The sequence below is a fragment of the Mirounga angustirostris genome, unplaced genomic scaffold (assembly GCF_029215605.1).
Source record: "Mirounga angustirostris isolate CCGP_5_RB_7025 unplaced genomic scaffold, mMirAng1.0.hap1 SCAF_11, whole genome shotgun sequence".
In the NCBI taxonomy this organism is placed as follows: Eukaryota; Metazoa; Chordata; class Mammalia; order Carnivora; family Phocidae; genus Mirounga; species Mirounga angustirostris.
Window position 1 is genome coordinate 12,944,111 of NW_026991719.1, and position 21,506 is coordinate 12,965,616.

General features: G+C 43.9%; 2 protein-coding genes across 6 annotated transcripts in view; both read right to left on the bottom strand.

Moving 5' to 3' along the window:
• Positions 1-3,371: 3,371 nt before the first annotated feature.
• Positions 3,372-9,865, bottom strand: LOC123851986 (NADH dehydrogenase [ubiquinone] 1 alpha subcomplex subunit 1-like). The gene has a single exon (XM_045886175.3). The coding sequence runs from the start codon at positions 3,694-3,696 to the stop codon at positions 3,484-3,486; it is 213 nt and encodes a 70-aa protein (XP_045742131.1). The 5' UTR covers positions 3,697-9,865; the 3' UTR covers positions 3,372-3,483.
• Positions 9,866-15,515: 5,650 nt separating this feature from the next.
• CTPS2 (CTP synthase 2) overlaps positions 15,516-21,506 on the bottom strand; it is a 99,550-nt gene continuing 93,559 nt past the window's right edge. For all 5 annotated transcript variants that reach the window (XR_006790815.3, XM_045875269.3, XM_045875260.3 and 2 more), the window contains 2 exons: positions 16,907-17,017; positions 15,516-15,949 (listed from right to left, as the gene is read on the bottom strand). Coding sequence is in view for 4 of the 5 variants with exons in the window: in XM_045875269.3 (XP_045731225.1) it covers positions 16,948-17,017 (70 nt within the window). In the remaining variant the exon portion in view is untranslated. The remainder of the gene's footprint in view (positions 15,950-16,906; positions 17,018-21,506) is intronic.

Here is a 21,506-nt window from a genome sequence, read left to right on the forward strand (position 1 = left end):
CCATACTCACCTCAAACTCAATATATCTGAAATTAAACAAATGCTCCTCCCTTCCCAGTCTGGACCCTCTCTTATATCATAGGCTTCTAACATGAGCAACTGAATGGGTAATAATGTAATCTGCTGAGAGAGAAAACACATTTAAGCCCCATGCCTAGTTTCTTAGAAGAAGAGGGAGTGTGGTAGAATGATTTATTTATTCTCAGTTCTTCATTCCTTCCCCTTCTCCTCTAGGGCTTACTGTGGGCAGAGAATAAATCCCAGTCCTCAATGATTTAGCTAATGGAACTGAAGCTGAGGCTTTAACTGTGCTCACAGAGTTTGGTTTGACCTCTATCATACTTCTGCCATTGGCAATGAGAAGAACATGCCTTGAGTAGCCACTAGTGGTACATAGAGCAGACCAGAAACCAACCTGCAGCTAGAAGCCAAGCCCTGCAAAGCCACAACCACTTGCAGACCCATGAGTAAGAAATAAGTGCTTGCTTTTGTAAGCCACTGAGATGCTGGGGATGGGAGGGTGGTGTTAATTGTTACGTAGCATTATCACAGCAGAAACCTGACTAATACAGCCTTCTTCTCTGCTCTGGGAAAACAAAATAATAAATGTATACCATAGTTTATCTTTGGTAGTTTAGGTGCATACACACACACACACGCGCGCGCACACGTGCGTGCATGTCTGCGCATGTCTTTAATCCTATGCACATGTTTTTTAAACACTACCACCTAACATAATACAGTTACTCCACATACAACCAAGAATGGACTGAATCCCCACCCCCCCTTCCCCATTATGAGACAATTAAAAATTATAGCTAGTCTCCCTATCGAGCTGCCAAGTCAAGTTATCTCTTGGTGATGTCCATGACTTAGGCAAGATGAGATGTGGCATCTTGTGGTCTTGCAATCTGTGGCCTGAATGATACCTGATATACTACATGAGGAGAGAGAGACCAAAAATGTTTAATAAAAAGGCAAAAAGTAAAGCAACATTTCAAGCATGGACACAATCCTCCTGGACCATCTTTTGTAAATGTCCGCTTGTCGATTGGCTTCTCTGGCAATGACAAGAGGTCCTTGATTAACTGAGGCTGTGCCCACTGGATTTCCTTCACCCAGTGTCTTCCAAAGCCCCACCTGAGAAAGGTGCTAAGAGGATTCCCTTGCTGAGCACCGTACCATCTTAGCAGCCCACTTCCTAAGGGGGCATGGCAGACAGACCTTTGATATATCAGATCATTGGCCAGGCTGTATGCTTTCTTTCTTTTTTTTTTTTTTAAAGATTTTATTTATTTATTTGACAGAGAGAGACAGCTAGAGAGGGAATACAAGCAGGGGGAGCGGGAGAGGGAGAAGCAGGCTCCCCGCTGAGCAGGGAGCCTGATGCGGGGCTCGATCCCAGGACCCTGGGATCATGACCTGAGCCGAAGGCAGACGCTTAACGACTGAGCCACCCAGATGCCCCGGGCTGTATGCTTTCTTAATAAAGCTCTGCACCAGCCTTGTTCTCTTCTTTCAGCTGGATCATCTTGAACCAAAACTTAGCTCTCTCTCTCAGAGCACCTCAAGAAAGGCAGAAAAGCAGCTCACCCTGGGAAACATTCAGACATTTTACAGGTAGGTACACAGTCCCGGGAGGAAACGAATCACAGTCTGATCAACAGTTTTGCTGCCCTTTATTATAGAAAGGACGGGGGGCCCTGCCATCTACTACAACTCTATCAGTCCCACATTCTAGGGTCTGTTGCTTGCAAAATCCTTCTTCTAGGTTCAAATTTCTGACTTAGTTTAGGTTCTTTTGATTGCAAGCAAACAGAAACCAATGCTGGCAAAAAGCACAAAGTGAGGGCATGGGCTGTGGAAGAATTTGTGGGCAGGACACTGAGGAAGCTCACACACTCCAAGGAAACCTGAGCCACGCTATGGAAAGCAGAAACCAGGGCTCCAGCAACCAGAGTCCACGGACGTTTTGTCCAGACCTGTGCGACCAACAAGGTTACAGGGAGTGCCCAACCTAAATGTGTCTCCTTGAGCTAAAGGCACAGTCACTTTTGGGGCTGACGAAAGAATTCTAAAATGGATCGTGGTGATGCTTGCATGACATTGTGAATATACTAAAAACTAATGTCTGCTTTTTAAGTGGGTAAATTTTACAGCATGCAAATTATATCTCAGTAAAGCTTTATGTGTGTGTGTGTATATATATATATATATATTTTTAAGTCAGGAAGTCAAAGAGAAAAAAAATCCCACAGATTAAAAAGAGATAATCCACAAAGGAGGAAACCGGGATGGTCACCATCACCAGCAATCAGAGAAATGTCAAAACGACATTGAGATACCACTTTGCACTCAGCGGATGGGCAAAAATCAAAAAGGTGACTAATACTTGACAAGTACAATGGGAAGTGGCACACTCCTCACCTGCTGATGGAAATGTAGACAGGCTGCGATGGCCACTCTCCAGAAAAGCAACCTGGCCAGTTTTGGCTAAATTAAGTGTGCCTATTTCCTATGACCCAGCAATTCCACTCCTGGATATGTGTATTCCAGAAAAACATTCGGGTACATGTTCAGGGATATTCTACGCAGCCTTCTTTGTGGCAGCAAGAAGGTGGGTGCAACTCAAGAAATATGTAAGTAAATGGCATGGATGCAGACGAAAGACTACTACTCAGCAGCCCAAAGCAATGAACTAAATGTACATACAGCAGCGGGGATAGACTTCAAAAACATGGTGTTGAACAACAGCAGGAAAATATAGAGTAAGAATTGTGGGGCGCCTGGGTGGCTCAGTTGGTTAAGCAACTGCCTTCGGCTCAGGTCATGATCCTGGAGTCCCGGGATCGAGTCCCGCATCAGACTCCCTGCTCAGTGGGGAGTCTGCTTCTCCCTCTGTTCCTCCCCCTCTCATGCTCTCTGTCTCCCATTCTCTCTCTCAGATAAATAAATAAAAAATCTTTAAAAAAAAAAAAAAAAGAATTGTGGCACGATACCATCTGTATAAATTTGACACAAACACATGCACAAAACAGCACTGTCAGTGTTTCGGGGTTTATTATACCTTTTTAAGAACATATTTGGGGTGGGATTAAAAAAAATCAGGTGCCTTGGACTGACCACGGAAGGTAGTGAGCCATGAACGAAGATGCATGGTGAACTGAGATCTCTGTGTCAGAAAAAATTTTTAATTAAATAAATAACAAAAGTTAAGTGTTTTACTGACTCGTTCTGGACGACTCCTAAAAAATAAAAGCAATTAGAACAAGAAAAAAAAAAAAACCTTCCCCATATTCCCCACCACCTGAAGAGAACCATTTATATTCCCAATTTTTTTGTCAATGAATTATCATTTTTATTTTTATTTTTTTTACTTTTTTGTTGTTTTTATTATGCACTACATTAATACACTGCATAACCTTCTAGAAGGGGTAGATGAGTATGACTGAGTTACTTTTCATCAATCAGGAAAATGCTTCCTTAATCGATATTCTCCAAACCCTTTGACACATAGTAACGATTAACTCCAGAGACCCGCCTATCTCTTTGCATCAAACTCCACTGATATGGATAATAGGCAACCCTTTTTTCCTTGCCCCCGTTACTGAACCTGTGGATGTGCGCTGTGGCCATGCCCGGGAGGACCAAGCACACGGCCGTGACGCCGATCCCGGGCAGGATCTCGAACCACATCGCAGCGCGGTTGCCAGAGCCAAACCCCTGCCTTCCCGGCCCAGTAAAGGTGACCCGGCCTCGGCCCCCTCCCCGAATTACTTTTTTAAAAAGAAGGCTCCACACCCAACGTGGGGCTCAAATTCATGACCCCGAGGTCAAGAGTTGCATGCTCGGGGCCCCTGGGTGGCTCAGATGGTTAAGCATCTGCCTTCAGCTCAGGTCATGATTCCAGCATTCTGGGATCGAGTCCCGCATCGGGCTCCCTGCCCCTCCCTCTGCCTCCCTCTCTCTTTCCCTCTCTCTCTCTCTCTGTCTCTCATGAATAAATAAATAAAATCTTTAAAAAAAAAAAAAAAGAGTTGCATGCTCTACCAACTGAGCCAGCCAGGCGCCCCTTGGTGAGTTACTTTTTAATGTGATTTCATATAGCTATTTTGCACGTAAATGACTTATACTCTTACTGTTTTTCATATAGCTGCATTACATGTAAGTGATTTATAATTTTACCACTTTGTCTTTGATGACTATCATAAAATAGGATTTCTTAAGTTAAATAAGGTATGGCAAAAGGGCTTAAAAAGTTTTTGGCAACACATATGCTCCCTTGCATGGTAAGTCACTTCCAGGTGTGTCTCTGGGTGAAAAAAAGAGATGTCTTATTAAAAAAAAAAAAAGACATTTTCAGTTATGTGATAAGTATATGCCACCATATTTACCTACCTCTTTGCTGAAGAAAACCTCTGGCGTGGACAAAAAATACATTACCTTGTTTGGGTCGGCTGCATTTTCTCACAGCTGTGGAATCCCACCAAGGGCAGTTTGGCCTTCATAATAAGCCTTATTTCTAGGATGTAAATTCGAAGTAGCTTAACCCCTGAAGTTAGTAGCTATCATGTTTAGTTAGTTAGTAGCTATCATGGTTGTCTTCCTGAGTTTCTATGGGTGGCCTAAGAATGAAGTTGCAGTTGAGGAATCAAAGAAAGCAAGATAAAACAAAATAAAAATACCTCAAGCATTTACCTGAGCTGTGCTGTATTTCCATGTGATATTCTAGGTTATATGTTATTTTTCCTTTGATGCTCTTTCTGAATTCTTTCTGCCTGGGCTGAATTGGGTTAAGCTGGCCTGTTTCTGCAAGACCCGAAAGATACCAAAAGCAAATAACTGCTATTCCAAAACTAGCCAAACCATATTGTCTGGCTCCAGATTAAACACAGAGAAAACAGATGCAGAGAAACACTACCACACTCTGATCAAGTGTGATGATCAAGAGGATGCTGTTATGGGGGAGGCTGCCTTCTATCTAATTCAGGTCAGTAGTTTTCCAGGGAGGCCACCCCTGACCAGGCAGTTTGCTCTGAGAATTCAGCTCCATTCTCTCCATGAAGGGGGCTTTGGCTTTGGTGAGTCCCAGCTTTGCAAGATACAAACCATAGGTTAAGGTTAGCCCCGCCCTCATATTCCCCTAATCACTAAGGACAGAAGTAACATTATATATAAACTCTTATTAAGGATGTATTCTGGACACCAAAGCTTCCTATTTCTGTGCCCCCAGCCACAGAGCCTGGCACGCCAGAGAGAACCACTATTGAGCACTTAAAACGGGCTTAGTCTGAATTGAAATGCACTGTTGAGATCAACAGACTAGACGACATGCTAAATTTAAAACAAATGTCCAATAAACATTAAATCTCACTCCTAAATTAAGGAAAACATCATTTACATAGCTATTAGAAAGGCATCCTTTATGTAGCCACTTAAAGGATTTTCTGCTCCAATATTATGGTTCGCCTTTGTTAACTGACATTTTAAAACAACTTTGATTGGGTCATTAGCATTAGAGACTCCCCACCTGCTACAGGCCATTATTCTCTTTTAGATTAGAGAAGAACTATCCTAATATACAATTATTTATTATCAAGCCGGAAATGGCCAGGAATCAAGAGAGCTGTAGAAAGGGAGGCTTGGTGCAATTTACGAATTTAATAAATTCCCATCTGCATAGCATTTCCCACTGTTCATTCAACAGCTGAAAGTCCCATTATTGCTATTATAGAATCCCTTCATAAAACATGTCACAATTTCAGAAATTTACCCAACTCTATTCTAGGTTGGAGCAAATCATTCTTGTGCATGTCCACATGCGTGGGCAGCTTCTCTCGGTAACATAGAAAGCCTTGCATCCATGTCATCACCTCCCCAGTAAGATGCCATGACATTATTCTATCTCGCCATTGAAGCACTCGAAAGAATCAGATGTTACTTGGCTATGAATCTCTTCCTAACTGCCCCTAATATCAGATTGAATTCTCTGAATACAGGACTCCAAGTCACTGTCTAGCACCCACCCTATTAGCAAAGTTGAGTCAAAAAAATGTTTGATTGGGGCACCTGGGTGGCTCAGTCAGTTAAGCATCTGCCTTCGGCTCAGGTCATGATCCCGGGACCCTGGAATGGAGTCCCACATCGGGATCCTTGCTCAGCTGGGAGCCTGCCGCTCCCCCTGCCTGTGCTCTCTCTCTCTCTCTCTGACAAATAAATAAGTAAAATCTTTAAAAATTAAAAAAAATAAAAAATAAATAAAAGTTCCATTTTTTTTCCATTCTAATGATGAGAAGGGCCAAATTTGCTAATCACCAGTAACTTCTACCTGAAATTTGCAAGGAGGTCTGCTATTTTATAAACTATATCCATATCAAGGACAAAATCTTTGAATCACTGTGTTGTACATGTGAAACTAATGTAACACTATGTAACAACTATACTCAGATAAATTTTTTAAAGACAGAATGTAGAAGTACAACACTGGCAATTAGATTTTACTGTCAATGTTATTCTCCTTTGAACGCAAAAATTGCTCATTACTTGCAAATGTTTTTTTGTTTTTTTAAAAGATTTTTACTTATTTATTTGACAGAGAGAGAGACAGAGAGAGAGGGAACACAAGCAGGGGGAGTGGGAGAGGGAGAAGCAGGCTTCCCGCTGAGCAGGGAGCCCAATGAGGGGCTCAATCCCAGGACCCTGGGAACATGACCTGAGCTGAAGGCAGACGCTTAACGACTGAGCCACCCAGGCGCCCCACTTGCAAATGTTCTTAAGGAGAATCTGAAAGGACCTGCCAAGTAAATTTCCTCTACAACGGTCCTGCGTAGAGAGTGACAAATGCTAGAACAGCAAACCCAACTGACTGACATCTTCTCTCTGTTTAAGAATGCAATGCAGCATCTGGAGAATTCTAAGGAAGAAAGAAGGAAGTACTTTCTCAAAATCCAGAGGCAAAGGTAGGGCTAGAGGACCTGGAGAGCCACCAGAAAAAAACAGCAAGAAGGCCGACTACCAAATCCAATAGCAAGCCTCATACATGACTGCAATATACTGCTTTCAGCTTGTTGGGGAGGAAGAATTCCTGTCCCCTCAAAGGTCCTTCTGGCTGGACTAAGAATCATATTGACATGAGGCAGATTAACAGAAGAAAATCAAATTTAACAGGCATACATACGGGGAATCCATGTAGACATGGAAATTCCAAAAACAGTCAGGCAAAATGAGGTCTATATGTCATTCTGAACCAAGGAGGGGCGGGTAGGGGTCTGGGAGTTCAGAAGAAAGGAATGCATTTCACAGGGTGGTAAGAAGAGCAGAGGTTTAGTAATTATGTTTGCCCTACCATCCAGATGGGTCACTCAGATAAAATTTATCTCTGTTAATAACCCTTATTCTGGGAAAACCCCCAATTTAGATTCTTCTGTGTGGTTAAGGGAGGGACAAGTTTCTCTTGAGACTCCTGCAGAGTTTCAAGTGCCTTCAGCTCAAAATAATCCACATGCCAAAGTGGCACATTCTGGGGGGGGGGGGGGGTGTCTGTCCTGAACCCCTTCACATCTCAAACACAAAGATATTCATAACCCAACGTGAGATGCATTGAGATATTAATATATATACTTGTGCTTTGTGACACATACCCAGGGATTCTGCCATGAGCAAGTGGTAGATCTGTACATCCTCTTTATACAGAATCTAGAGCTGTGTTGTATAATTGCTATAGCATTTGGTAGTATAATATAACATTATACTACTGAAGTTAATACATATAATATTATACTACTAAAATTAATTTCATCTGTTTCTTTCTACTTTTTAATATGGCCACCAGAAAATGTCAAATAATACATGTGGCTCACATTTTATTTTATTTTATTTTATTTTACGTTTTGTTTTTTGGATAGCACTGGTCTAGAGAGCAGCTGGGGTAGAGCAGGGAAGAGAAAAAAGATCGTGGAGCTATTCTAAAGTCTAGGGTGGGAAGCTGGGTTTCTCACCACCAAAGCCTCTCTGCCTGTTAGTGAGAATACAGAGAGCCCTCACAATGACTCACAATTTTCAGGATGCTCCAGATGGAGGAAGTGGGCTCACTATGTTTCGAGTGCATCCTTGGGAAATGTTTGGAGTAGCCAATGACTGGCCATGCCAGTGTTTTTCTTTTTTTTTTTTAAAGATTTTATTTATTTATTTGACAGAGAGAGATACAGTGAGAGAGGGAACACAAGCAGGGGGAGTGGGAGAGGGAGAAGCAGACACCCCGCAGAGCAGGGAGCCCGATGTGGGGCTCGATCCCAGGACCCTGGGATCAGGACCTGAGCCGAAGGCAGACGCTTAACGACTGAGCCACCCAGACGCTCCCCTGCCAGTGTTTCTAACATAAAGATGCATCTACTCTACTCCTACTCATCCTTCAGGATTCAGTTCAAGCATCATATTGGGCCCTCCCCCAGCCAGACCACATCCTGCAGGTCTTCCATATTCTCTGCTGCATCAGTTGAGGGCTGGACCCACAGCATGCGCACAATATCCGTCACAAGCTGAACCTTTCCCCTGTACATTTTTTATTAGTCCATAATTATTCTTTTCTCACTAAAGAGAGAAATATAATTTCATCCAAAATAAGAACGCTGCTTAAACATTATGATAAAACAATCACCTTTGCATGGTACATAGCAGGCAGGACCCAGAACAATTTGATAAAACAGCCTCCAGGGAAGGGAACAAGGTGGCTGAAGAAAGAAGTTGAAGAGAGACTTTTCTGTAGTCTTTCAATGTGGGACCTCATGTCAGGAATTCTTCTAGAACCTTTTAAAGAACATGTCTTCACTATATAGAAAAAAGATTTTGAAAACCGAGACCCCATCGGAGACTTGTACAGTTTTCTTGTCGCACTCCTTTCGGATAACAGTCAACAAACTTATTCTGTGAAGCACCAGAGAGTAATGTTTTAGGTTTTGTGGGTCTCCAACAACTATTCAGCTCTGCCCTGGTAGCAGGAAAGCAGCCATAGACAATAGCAAAAAAAAAAAATGGGTGCAGCTGTGTGCCAATGGAGCTTTACTGACAAAACTAGGTGGCATTTAGCCTATGGCTCTAGCGTGCCACCCCCCTGCTTTACATAGTGCCGCCTTCGAACAGTAAAGTGCAATCGTGCTTTTTACTGCTTCATTCTTTTTTTTTTTTTTAAGATTTATTTATTTATTTATTTGACAGAGAGAGACACAGCGAGAGAGGGAACACAAGCAGGGGGAGTGGGAGAGGGAGAAACAGGCTTCCCACGGAGCAGGGAGCCCAATGTGGGGCTTGATCCCAGGACCCTGGGATCATGACCTGCGCTGAAGGCAGACGCTTAACAATTGAGCCACCCAGGCGCCCCTACTTCTTCATTCTTAAGCAGGTTAAAACAGATCTCCTTTCAACCCAAGTTAAGGAGTTATGCTTAGGAAGGTTGAAACAAAGGAAAGATAATGGAGAGCAGAAGAAAAACAACACTGAGTTTATGGGATAAAACCACGGAGTTGTGATATTCACTCAGAAGAGCAAAAGTGTTGGGTGGCTCAGTCAGTTAAGCGCCCCACTCTTGGTTTCTGCTCAGGTCATGATCTCAGGCTCTTGGGATTGAGCCCCAAGTTGGGCCCTGTGCTCACCAGGGAGTCTGCATCTTTCCCTCTCCCTCTGCCTCTCCCCTCGCTCATGCTTTCTCTCTCTCTCGCTCTAATAAATAAATAAATCTAAAAGAAAGAAAGAATAAAAAGAATAAGTGTTTCAAAACCCATGAAAAACTCTCATCCTATCAGATATTTTCCTGGTATGAATCAATGGTGGCAACAAAGAAGTCACTTTCTGGGTGGAAAATTACTTCTGGGAGCACCTGGGTGGCTCAGCTGGTTAAGCATCTGCCTTCAGCTCAGGTCATGATCCCAGAGTCCTGGGATCAAGCCCTGCATCGGGCTCCCTGCTCACTGGGGAGTCTGCTTCTCCCTCTCACTGTCACTCTGTGCTTGCTCACGCGGTTTCTCTCTCTCTCTCTCTGTCTCTCTCAAATAGAATCTTAAAAAAAAAAAAGAAAGAAAATTACTTCTGAGTCTTCAAACTTCTCAAGTTTGACATTTAAACAAAGTATACTTGTGCAGGGGTGCACAGTTGGTTAACTCTTGGCTTCAGCTCAGGTTATGATCTCAAGGTTGTGAGATCGAGCCCCACATCGGGTTCTCCTCAGTGCAAAGTCTGCTTGAGAGTTTCTCTCCCTCTCCGTCTGCCCCTCCTGCTCCTGCTTGCTCTCTTTCTAAAAATAAATAAATAGGGGCGCCTGGGTGGTTCAGGTGGTTAAGCGTCTGCCTTCCGCTCAGGTCATGATCCCAGGGTCCTGCGATCGAGCCCCGCATCGGGCTCCCTGCTTAGCAGGAGGCCTGCTGTTCCCTCTCCCGCTCCCCCTGCTTGTGTTCCCTCTCTCGCTGTGTCTCTCTCTGTCAAATAAATAAAATCTTTTAAAAATAAATAAATAATGCATATATATATGTATATATGCTTGTGCAAATAAATTCAGAAATTGCTACTCCAGAAATTTATATAGTTTCAAATAATATTAATCTCTTGCCATTAAATTCTCTACATAAGTGACCATTATAACAAGTAGTCTCATCATCCTGGCCTGTGGCATGTGATGAGGTTTCTCTAGTTCACAGAAACCCCTTGAGAGGGTGATTCAGCGTGGAAAAGTGTAGTTTCCTGGTAGACTGACACCAGCCCCCAGGTTCTAGGCTTTTATCTTACTCAATATCGAATACTCTCAGCATATTATGAAAGCATAGTCTCCCCCAGGGGAAACAAATCAAAACAATACGTCTATTTTCTTTTTTTTTTTTTAAGATTTTATTTATTTATTCATGAGAGACAGAGAGAGAGAGAGGCAGAGGGAGAAGCAGGCTCCCAAGGAGCAGAGAGCCCGATGCGGGACTCGATCCCAGGACCCTGGGATCCTGACCTGAGCCGAAGGCAGACGCTTAACCATCTGAGCCACCCAGGCACCCGCTCATTTTTTTTTTTTAAGATTTTATTTATTTATTTGATAGAGAGAGCACACAAGCAGAGGGAGCAGCAGGCAGAGGGAGAGGGAGAAGCAGGCTCCCTGCTGAGCCAGGAGCCCGATGCGGGTCTCGATCCCAGGACCCCGGGATCATGACCTGAGCCGAAGGCAGACGCCCAACCATCTGAGCCACCCAGACGCCCACAATATGTCTATTTTCTTTCTTTCTTTCTTTCTTTCTTTCTTTTTTTTTTAAGATTTTTATTTATTTATTTGACAGAGAGACACAGCGAGAGAGGGAACACAAGCAGGGGGAGTGGGAGAGGGAGAAGCAGGCTTCCCGCAGAGCAGGGAGCCAGACGTGGGGCTCGATCCCAGGACCCTGGGATCATGACCTGAGCCGAAGGCAGACGCTTAACGACTGAGCCACCCAGGCGCCCCACGTCTATTTTCAAAACAATTTCTTGTTCAAGGAAAAATGGGAAGTTTAAAACTTGACAGTGAGGCTTAAAAATGAACCATGTAATCACACAGTGCCACCTGCATTCCCCAGCTTTTCACCAGTATTCTCAGAGGAGAAGGTAGTGATGTAGGAAAGACGATGTTAGGGTTCAAAGCCGACGGCCAAGAAAGAAATCTTGAGACGTCCTTGGGGCAAAAAGGTGGTTTTATTAAAGCACGGGGACAGGACCCGTGGGCAGAAAGAGCCGCACCGGGATCATGAGGAGTGGCCCATTATATACTTTCAAGTTGGGAGGGGGTTAGGGAGAGCGTAAGTCTCTAAGGAATTTTGGAAGCAAGGTTTCCAGGACCTTGAGGGTCTAGCTATTGTTGGGAAAAGGTCCTTTATTACTGTCTAATAAAACCTGAGTCACGAGACCCTTCGGATGTATATCGGTGGGTCATATGCTTGGGGGATGATTGCCAACATGTATCTTGGGGGGTTTAGCGATAAAGGAAGTTTCCAAAGGAATTTTTATACATGAAAGTAGACTTATAGGATCCTGGGGGGGGAGGGGGCGGGCTAGGATTGCCTTTTGTCCTTAACAAAGTATTAACATCGAGGCAGCTGAGTCCCTAGAGGAATGTCATTCTGCCTACTTCAAGGACTTGTCAGTGGGCTCTAGGTAGTAAGGAAACTTAATAATTTTTCTTCTGCCTTTGTTTCCCATATCAGTAGTACCAAGACAGCTACCAGGATGGAAAATGAGCCCCATCCCAGAGAGAGAAAACTGAATGGCATCCATAGATTTACCACCGTGTTTTAGAGATCTTCATGGACATGAACCTTAAAGACTAAAGCCTAATGGCAAAAAGCAGCTCACCAAGTTCACGTTCTATTTCCATCAAAGCCTGGGATAGAAGATACCCCCTTACCTAAAAAACAGATTAACGGGAGAAAAACAAACAGCAGTTTAACGACCTGTACACAAACGGTAACTTCTACTCAGTTTTCAGAGCTTTTCCTATGTCTGCTATTTCTTTAAAATCAGCCTAGATGAATTCTTATACCAAAGAGACATATTTTGGGGGTGCTGGGGAGGAAGACCTTCCTCTGCTCTTCAAGGTCCTTCTAGCAGGACTAAGAATCGAATTGACGTGAGACAGATTAACAGGAGAAAATAAAATTTAATAGCATACTTAGGGGAATCGACACAGATAGGGAAATTCCAAAGACAAGGAGGCACCATGGAAGCTTATAGGAGCTAAGGAGAGGTGGAGGTGTCTGAGGACACAAAGGGGAGAGAGCTCATTAGCAGGAAGGTGAAAGGAGATGTTTTGAAAAACAAGGTTGCCCTGTTATGCAGACAAGGTTCTTAGATAAAAGGGAGTCTCTGTTAATAGCTTTCTTCCTCGTACAGGCTTTCCTTTCCAATGTAAAATTAGGCTGTTGAAGGGGAGGCGGAGAGCTTTTCCTGCATCTGCTAGGTTTTGATGACTTTTAACTCATCTTTATGCCAAAGCGGCCCGTCTTGGGGCACCCTGCCCCGGACCCCTACGAGGGCAAATTTTGCTCCTCTTCGTTTCCCCCAGCACCTGATACCATGTGTGGCTCCTGCTGAGGGCTCAAGATACATTTCTTGAATGAATGATTTATAATAACTTTCTATGTGTTCACGTCCCACGGTTGCTGACTATCCTGAGCAGCCACGCTACTACCATTAAGCCTTCAGTGGATTCCAAGGTCAAGGTGTGTCTCCAAAAGAGGAAAACCTCATGTAGTAACAACAAAAGGGCTGGTTTATTTTTATTTTTTTAAAGATTTTATTTATTTGGGGGCGCCTGGGTGGCTCAGTTGGTTAAGCAACTGCCTTCAGCTCAGGTCATGATCCTGGAGTCCCGGGATCGAGTCCCGGATCGGGCTCCCAGCTCAGCAGGGAGTCTGCTTCTCCCTCTGACCCTCCCCCCTCTCATGCTCTCTCTATCTCATTCTCTCTCTCAAATAAATAAATAAAATCTTTAAAAAAAAAGATTTTATTTATTTGACAGAGAGAGACACAGCGAGAGAAGAAACACAAGCAGGGGGAGTGGGAGAAGGAGAAGCAGGCTTCCCGCCGAGCAGGGAGCCCGATGTGGGGCTCGATCCCAGGACCCTGAGATCATGACCTGAGCCGAAGGCAGACGCTTGACGACTGAGCCACCCAGGCGCCCCAAAGGGCTGGTTTATTGTTTTTAAGTGCCCTTCTTCTGGTCCTATTTACATGCATCATTAGCCCACAGTGAAAGCACTCTGGTATAAGTGACTTTAGAGATCATAATCATCACAATCGAAAACTTCCATTTAAGCCACGCTACCCCTTTGTGATGGTAAAGTATTCCCCCAGTGCTCAAGTCCCTCTCTCTATGAGGCCTATTCCGGCTTTTTTTTTTTTTTTTTAAAGATTTTTATTTACTTATTCATGAGAAACAGAGGCAGGGGCAGAGGCAGAGGCAGAAGGAGAAGCAGGCTCCCTGCAGAACAGGGAGCCCGATGCGGGGCTCGATCCCAGGACCCCGGGATCATGACCTGAGCCGAAGGCAGACGCTTAATAAGTGAGCCACCCAGGCGCCCCCCGGCTTTTAACCTACCTCGTGGGCTTTTCATTTGGAGCCTCTTGTGATCTCCGTTACAAATTTCACAAGTGCAGCTCTAAAGCTCTGTAATATTTTTGTTTACCAGAATTATTCATTTCACTTCTGCCTGTGTTCGGTAGATGAATTTTCTGTAGCATCTTACAAAAACAACGTTGTAACACCTTACAGCATCAAGTGAAAAAAGTTAAAAGGCCAAAGACAACACACTCAAAACAATTAACTGAGCAGTTAAAATATTTAAGGTAGAGTCAGGAAGCTCAGATGTGAGCAACAATTCTCCTCTCAAGCGCATTCAACGGGGACATCAGGACGCCGACTGGAAACAGGTGTCGATTGCACAATGTTGCGAACGTACCTGATGCCCCTGAACTGTTCACTTGAAAAAGTTTAATTCTAGGGACGCCTGGGTGGCTCAGTTGGTTAAGCGTCTACCTTTGGCTCAGGTCATGATCCCAGGGTCCTGGGATCGAGTCCCGCATCCAGCTCCCTGCTCGGCGGGAAGCCTGTTTCTCCCTCCCCACTCCCCCTGCTTGTTTTCCCTCTCTCGCTGTCTCTCTCTCTGTCAAAAAATAAATAAAATCTTAAAAAAAAAAAAAAGAAATAATAAGGGCACCTGGGTGGCTCAGTTGGTTAAGCAGCTGCCTTCGGCTCAGGTCATGATCCCAGAGTTCCGGGATGGAGCCCCGCATCAAGCTCTCTGCTCAGCGGGGAGCCTGCTTCTCCCTCTCCCTCTGTGCTCTCTCTCAAATAAATAAATAAAAATCTTTTTTAAATAAATAAATTAATTAAATAAAATGGTTAATTCCAGGGATGCCTGGGTGGCTCAGTCGGTTAAACGTCTGTCTTTGGCTCTAGTCATGATCCTGGGGTCCTGGGATCAAGCCCCTCGTTGGGCTCCCTGCTCAGCAGGGAGTCTGCTTCTCCCTCTCCCTCTGCCCCTCCCCCCATGCTCTCTCTGTCTCAAATAAATAAATAAAATCTTTTTAAGAAATTAAATGGTTAATTCTAAAAAAATAAAAAATAGGGCACCTGGGTGGCTCAGTTGGTTAAGCGACTGCCTTCGGCTCAGGTCATGATCCCAGGGTCCTGGGATCGAGTCCCGCATCGGGCTCCCTGCTCAGCAGGGTGTCTGCTTCTCCCTCTGACCTTCCCCCCCTCTCATGCTCTCTCTCTATCTCATTCTCTCTCAAATAAATAAATAAAATCTTCCCAAAAAAATAAAAATAAAAATAAATAAAAAATAAATAAAAAATAATAAAAATAAAATGGTTAATTATGTGAATTATGCCTCAATGAATATACATATATAATATATATTTGTATGTCCCTTTACATTCTGCCCACCTGCGGCGAGGGTCTTACTTGCCCCTGCCGCAGTCTTGGACATGTTTAATTTTATTTTTAGCTAAAAATAAACAGGATGACAAACTAAAAGAAGCTTGGGCCTCACACAAACCTGTGGTTGAGCTCCAGGTCACAGAACGACTCCTGTTTGACTCAAAATTCACTGTGGCATGTGCCCTGCCACCTTTCTCATACAGCACAGTGAAGGCTCAGTTACCCGGATCCTTGCTCACTGCCGGGACATCACCATATGCCGGACAAAACACAAACACGCTTTCTCCCCCGTGAGGTTGCTGGGAAAAGTTTAATCGGCTACAGAAATTTGTGAGAACCAAAGGCCACCTCTGGACTGAAAAGGAAAGTAGCCCTTTGGTTCTGGTTTATCTATTATTAGATCCCCTTCGAGGCTTTACATCCATGTTTGGTGGAAAATAGAGTGATTTTTTAAGAGTGTGGTGATTTCCTCTGATAGTTCCTTCATCCTGGCTTCAGTTACTTCAGAGCCTTAAAAAACAGAAGGATATAAGTATTAGCAACATCAGAAACTGAATAATGTAAGTCTTTCAAGTACCTCCAGCTAGTCTTTGCACCATTTTGGTTTGCTCCTAAAGGTCTCCATGTTTGAGGCAAACCGAAATAGAGAGAGGTATGCGTTCCCTGGTGAACATGAATATCCTCCTTCTAAGTGAAACGAAGAGAGCTCATACTGGAGCAATTAACTCTATACATTTGCCGGAAAAGAGAGCTGCTCATCCACTTCAAGGCCTGCCATACCACTAGAGTTATCCCAGGCAGCATCAGCCTCTGAGCTTGAATTTAATAAAGTTATCCAGGCTGCTATCCTCCCTCAGAAAGCCTAAAAGAGCCGTGGAGAAAATACGCTGCCCTCAGAAGCTGAGCCAGTCTCTGGCATCTCCCTACAAAGAAATAAAATACTATTTTATTTTATACAAATCCATGGAAATCTGTTTCTCCATGAATGACCTAAACCAGGGGTCAGCAAGCTGCTTTTGTAAATAAAGTTTTATTGGGACACAGCCATGCCCATTCCTTTATGTATTGGCTACGCCTGCTTTCCCCCTCTAATGGCAAAGTAGAATAGTTGCAACAGAGACTGCAGGCTCACAAATCCTAAAATATTTACTATCTGGCCCTTTACAGAGCAAATTTTGGTGATCTATGACAACTCTAACCACTCTAGCCTCCAGATACACATTTAGAGGTGCACTTACAGATTTATTCCTGGCCTCAGGTGCATTCCAGTTTCCCACAAGCACGATCGGCTGTCAGGTCTGTCCTAACTATGCTCCGGGATGCTCATATTTGCTGCCTATGCCAGGCAAATGGGAGCATCCCGCGAGAGCAAAATCCTGCAAGGCAAGTCCTATAATGGTCCCTTCTCCACCAGGACAACAGCTTGTCTGTAAGACAAACAGAGACTACTTGAGGTTTCCATCTTACCTGCTCAGGCAGTCCTGATTATTCCCAGTCCTGTGTTGGTTTCAGCTGATTTCCAACTCGGCTATTCTTGGCTCTGAAAAGCTATCATCACTGGCATCGCTGTATCTATCACTAGATCAAAAGAGGAACGAATTTAGCAAGGTGTAAAAAACCCTGGACCATTATTCTATTTACAATTCAAAACACATTCCATAATTAATCTCCACTCAGAGAAAATGCTAAGCGATATTCTACTACCACTTTCTAGTCACGGCAAAAAGAGGTTAGTCCAACCACACACAACGATCTTCTGTCAGAGGAGTTGATCACTTGCTTTCATCTTAAGTTGGAAGCAACTTATTCAGAAAATTTATAAAAGCATTTCTTTTTTTTTTTTAAGATTTTATTTATTTATTTGAGAGAGAGAGAATGAGAGAGAACACATGAGAGGGGGGAGGGTCAGAGGGAGAAGCAGACTCCCTGCCGAGCAGGGAGCCCGATGTGGGACTCGATCCCGGGACTCCAGGATCATGACCTGAGCTGAAGGCAGTCGCTTAACCAACTGAGCCACCCAGGCGCCCTATAAAAGCATTTCAATTTAGATTGAAATTTATAATCTTCTGAAGGCCACTAATATAGGCCAGCAGCATGAAAGTTTTCCATTGCAACAAACATTTTCATACGTCCAAGGGCTTCAGAAATAATTTCCACAATTATGGCTATTTTAACATTAGAAGCTTTATGGGATGCTCCGACTACCTTGAGTCACATGTAGTATTCAAAATAGGACCAATGACTGACGAAGATGCTGCCATGCTGGGTTCCCTCAGAAGTACACCTTCTCCATGATAGAGCCCTGCAACTGTAGTTTTGCTTTGAGCCATGGGCTCAGGTTGGGGTTCCTCTTGCTCGGTTCCAAATCAATCAGCAAGTAAATCAACTTCACAGGAGTTCTACTGATCTATGGAGATGACGTTGTCAGGAAGTAAGTGTTTTATGACTGACCCATTCCTAGCCTTGACCAACTGTTTGCTGACTTACAGCAATAGAAGTCTGAATTCCATAACACGTGAAAATCCACTCTTTCTTTCTTTCTTTCTTTCGTTCTTTCTTTTTTTTTTAAGGAGGAAAGCGAACTGAAGAAACCCTCTGCTGACACGTTAGGAAGCAAAGATTTACTCTAAACATATTGAGCGTGTATCAATAAATAGGTCAACAAAAATGTAAAAGACAACCTCACTCTCCTCCCCTGACAAAAATATTTTGTATTTTTGAACAAAATACTGGAAAGGCTGTGGGCGCGGGGCTCGAGTATGGAGAGGAGATAGAAGAGCATTGAGAATTGGCAGAAAAGACATGTTAGATAAACATATAAATCAACAGATCCTCAAAACAATCAAGAAGATACCTCCTACTTAGATTTTAGAGCAGGAAAATCACTTCTGTTACAAAAGGGTTTCCAATAAAGAAAACACAGGAATAACTAAATAATTTTTTTAACTGCCCCCCCCCCCCCCCCGGGGAGCCTGGGTGGCTCAGTTGGTTAAGCAACTGCCTTCGGCTCAGGTCATGATCCTGGGGTCCTGGGATCGAGCCCCGCATCAGGCTCCCTGCTTAGCCAGAAGCCTGCTTCTCCCTCTCCCACTCCCCCTACTGTGTTCCCCCTCACGCTGTCTCTCTCTCTCTCTCTCTGTCAGTTAAATAAGTAAATAAAATCTTTAAAAAAAAACTGCCCCCAAAAGTTGGTATGTCCTTCCTTATCCATGCACTCTCATTACACAAATGTCGAATCCTTCCTGGTTCTGTGTGACAAAAAGGGAACTGGAAGTTGCACTCAACTTCCTCTGGGAGAAGAAATGAAGATTAGGGTGTTCAAGTGATTCACCCAGCACACAGCTCATTTGAGGTGGGGTCAGCATCCCCATCATGCCAACCCAGGCCACAAGCTCAAGTCTAAGCTGGGCTGCAATGTGCCAGCAGGCACCTTGGGGCATGTCCCCTGACTCCACAAATGAGAAGGCCAAAAGAGCCAAGGAACTCCCATTTTCTCAGGCATCAGATGTTACACCTGCTTCCTTCCCGACCTCGGAGCCCAGAGAAGAGTAAGGTGGGCCCACATCTTCCCCCTCACACTCCTGGTTGTACTATTTATTAGCCACATATCTTTGGACTGGTCACTTGACTCCTGAGAGTCTAGGGAAAAAGTAGTAACAATACCTACAACCTCACCAAAATGTTATGAGGGCCAAAAGGGAATGTCTAAATGTGCTCTGAAGACTACATAAAAATGTAAACCGTCGTTGTTTATGAGAGTTACATATTTATAACATGGCATCTCTCAAAAAGTCATGGAAATATGAAGAAGTCACAAAAACTGCCAATTGCATGCTTTTCAGAATTGCTTTTTTTTTAAGATTTTATTTATTTATTTGAGAGAGAATGAGATGGAGAGAGAGCGCATGAGAGGGGGGAGGGTCAGAGGGAGAAGCAGACTCCCCGCTGAGCAGGGAGCTCGATATGGGACTCCATCCCAGGACTCCAGGATCATGACCTGAGCCAAAGGCAGTCGCTTAACCAACTGAGCCACCCAGGCGCCCCAGAATTGCTTCTTTTTTTTTTTTTCTTTTTCTTTTTTTTTTTTTTTAAGATTTTATTTATTTATTTGAGACAGAGAGAATGAGAGACAGAGAGCATGAGAGGGAGGAGGGTCAGAGGGAGAAGCAGACTCCCTGCCGAGCAGGGAGCCCGATGCGGGGCTCGATCCCGGGACTCCAGGATCATGACCTGAGCCGAAGGCAGTCGCTTAACCAACTGAGCCACCCAGGCGCCCCAGAATTGCTTCTTGTCCCAAATAATTCCCTGCCCACATTAGCCAGCAGAGTAGGGTGGGTCTGTTTCTAACCTAAGGGCCCTCATTTCTGTCTGATGGCTGGCTCCCCCAAACTCGGACAACACATCAAAATGGCAGGGGGAGACTCAGCTTGAGTTTAGTCATTTCTAAGGCAAATGAGCGGGTTTGGTGATTCTTTTTCTTTTCCTATGTGTCAGGGGCCAGAAGTAGGACAATGAAATAAACCATGGCACTCAAGAACAGAATCATTAAAATAGGCATTGCTGCTCAACGTGCTGATTTCAGGGCATCCACGTGCCAGCAAAAAGCAAGCGCTAGGAATAAAATGTGGATCATTACCACACACGGAACAGCAGCGGCTCTGGCACGTTCAGGAAAATGTGAATGCTACTCTGTGCTGCGTCTGACTTAGGGGTTCATTTGAGTTTCACACAGAACAAACTTAAAGAAGTCATAAGATATACTTGTCTGAGTATATTTTCACTTAATTCGCGACATCTCAGCTCTACCTTAAGACTAACCCATCTTTTAAAATCATCTTCTCTGTACACACATTTCTCAGTAGGGAAAATTATTAGATATCAAGGTCTTACATGTTAAACTTTATGAAATGCCACAGAATACAGACCCATTTGTGTGTATCTTGATATATTTGAGGAGGGGAAGTTTTAAACCTGCAGTGCCCAATATGGTAGCCACAGGACGCTATCTACATTTAAGTCAATTAAAACCGAATTGAACTGAAAATTCCATGCCTCACTCACACATATTAAGTGCAGTTCAAGTGCTCCATATGTTACCGGGTTGCTCGGTTCTTGCCCCAGATGCACCGAAGAATTGGAAACCGGAGACCAGAATGGGGAGATAGAGTTCATTAAGTAGATAAGCATAGTACACTTTCAAGAGCGAAAACGGGCCACTATCAGAGCAAGAGTGGCAATGGCCCCAAGAAGTTCTAGGTGCATCCTTTTAAGCCTGTTTTCTTCCCTAAATTTGGCTTTGACAGGTATGTTCGATTGACAGCTGGTTATATAACATTTTGGCTTCTGCGCATGCGCCCACCCAGGACGCATTCTGTTACAACCGTATTTATCTATGTATTGTATATTTATGAGTTTCTAAGGAGCTTTTGCTGTGACCTTAAGGACACGTTGCGCCTTTTGTGCGCATGCTCAGCCCTTGGAAGCCCCCTTGTGGCTTCTGAGCCAGCTCTGTGGCGAGGCCTTTCCTGTTCTCTTAGCTCTTAGAGGTGGCTCTGAAGGTGTGGCTGTTAACCCTCCGGGCTGGCTCCGAGGGTGTGACCAGCATCTGCTTTATCCCTCCTCCCTCGGGCCCAACTAACCGCCCCACAATTAGTCCTGTAGGGCTGGTGACTGTCATATTGGGCAGTGCAGATTATAGAACAGTTCCATCATTGCCGAAAGTTCTGTTGGATAGCACTGATTTTAAAACAAACGAGTAATGATAAAAACAGCAACAGCAACAAACTATAATCACCATGCAATGGTTCTCCTTGTCACTTCCTAAAAAAATTTTTTCAAGGTCTGGCTATCTACAGTTAATTAAAATCATGGCAAATGGCAAATGTCTCTCATGCATCCATGTGTCCCCCAAATAACAGAAGCACTCTTTTTAAAAAAGTTTTAATATATATATGTATATACACACTTTCTTTTTTTTTTTAAAGTAGGCTCCAAGCCCAATGTGGGACCTGAACCCACAACCCCAAGGTCAAGAGTCACATGCTCTACCGACTGAGCCAGCCAGATG

What these genes read in the sequence shown, in the direction of transcription:
- LOC123851986 (XM_045886175.3), bottom strand. Translation starts at nt 3,696, where the DNA reads ATGTGGTTCGAGATCCTGCCCGGGATCGGCGTCACGGCCGTGTGCTTG.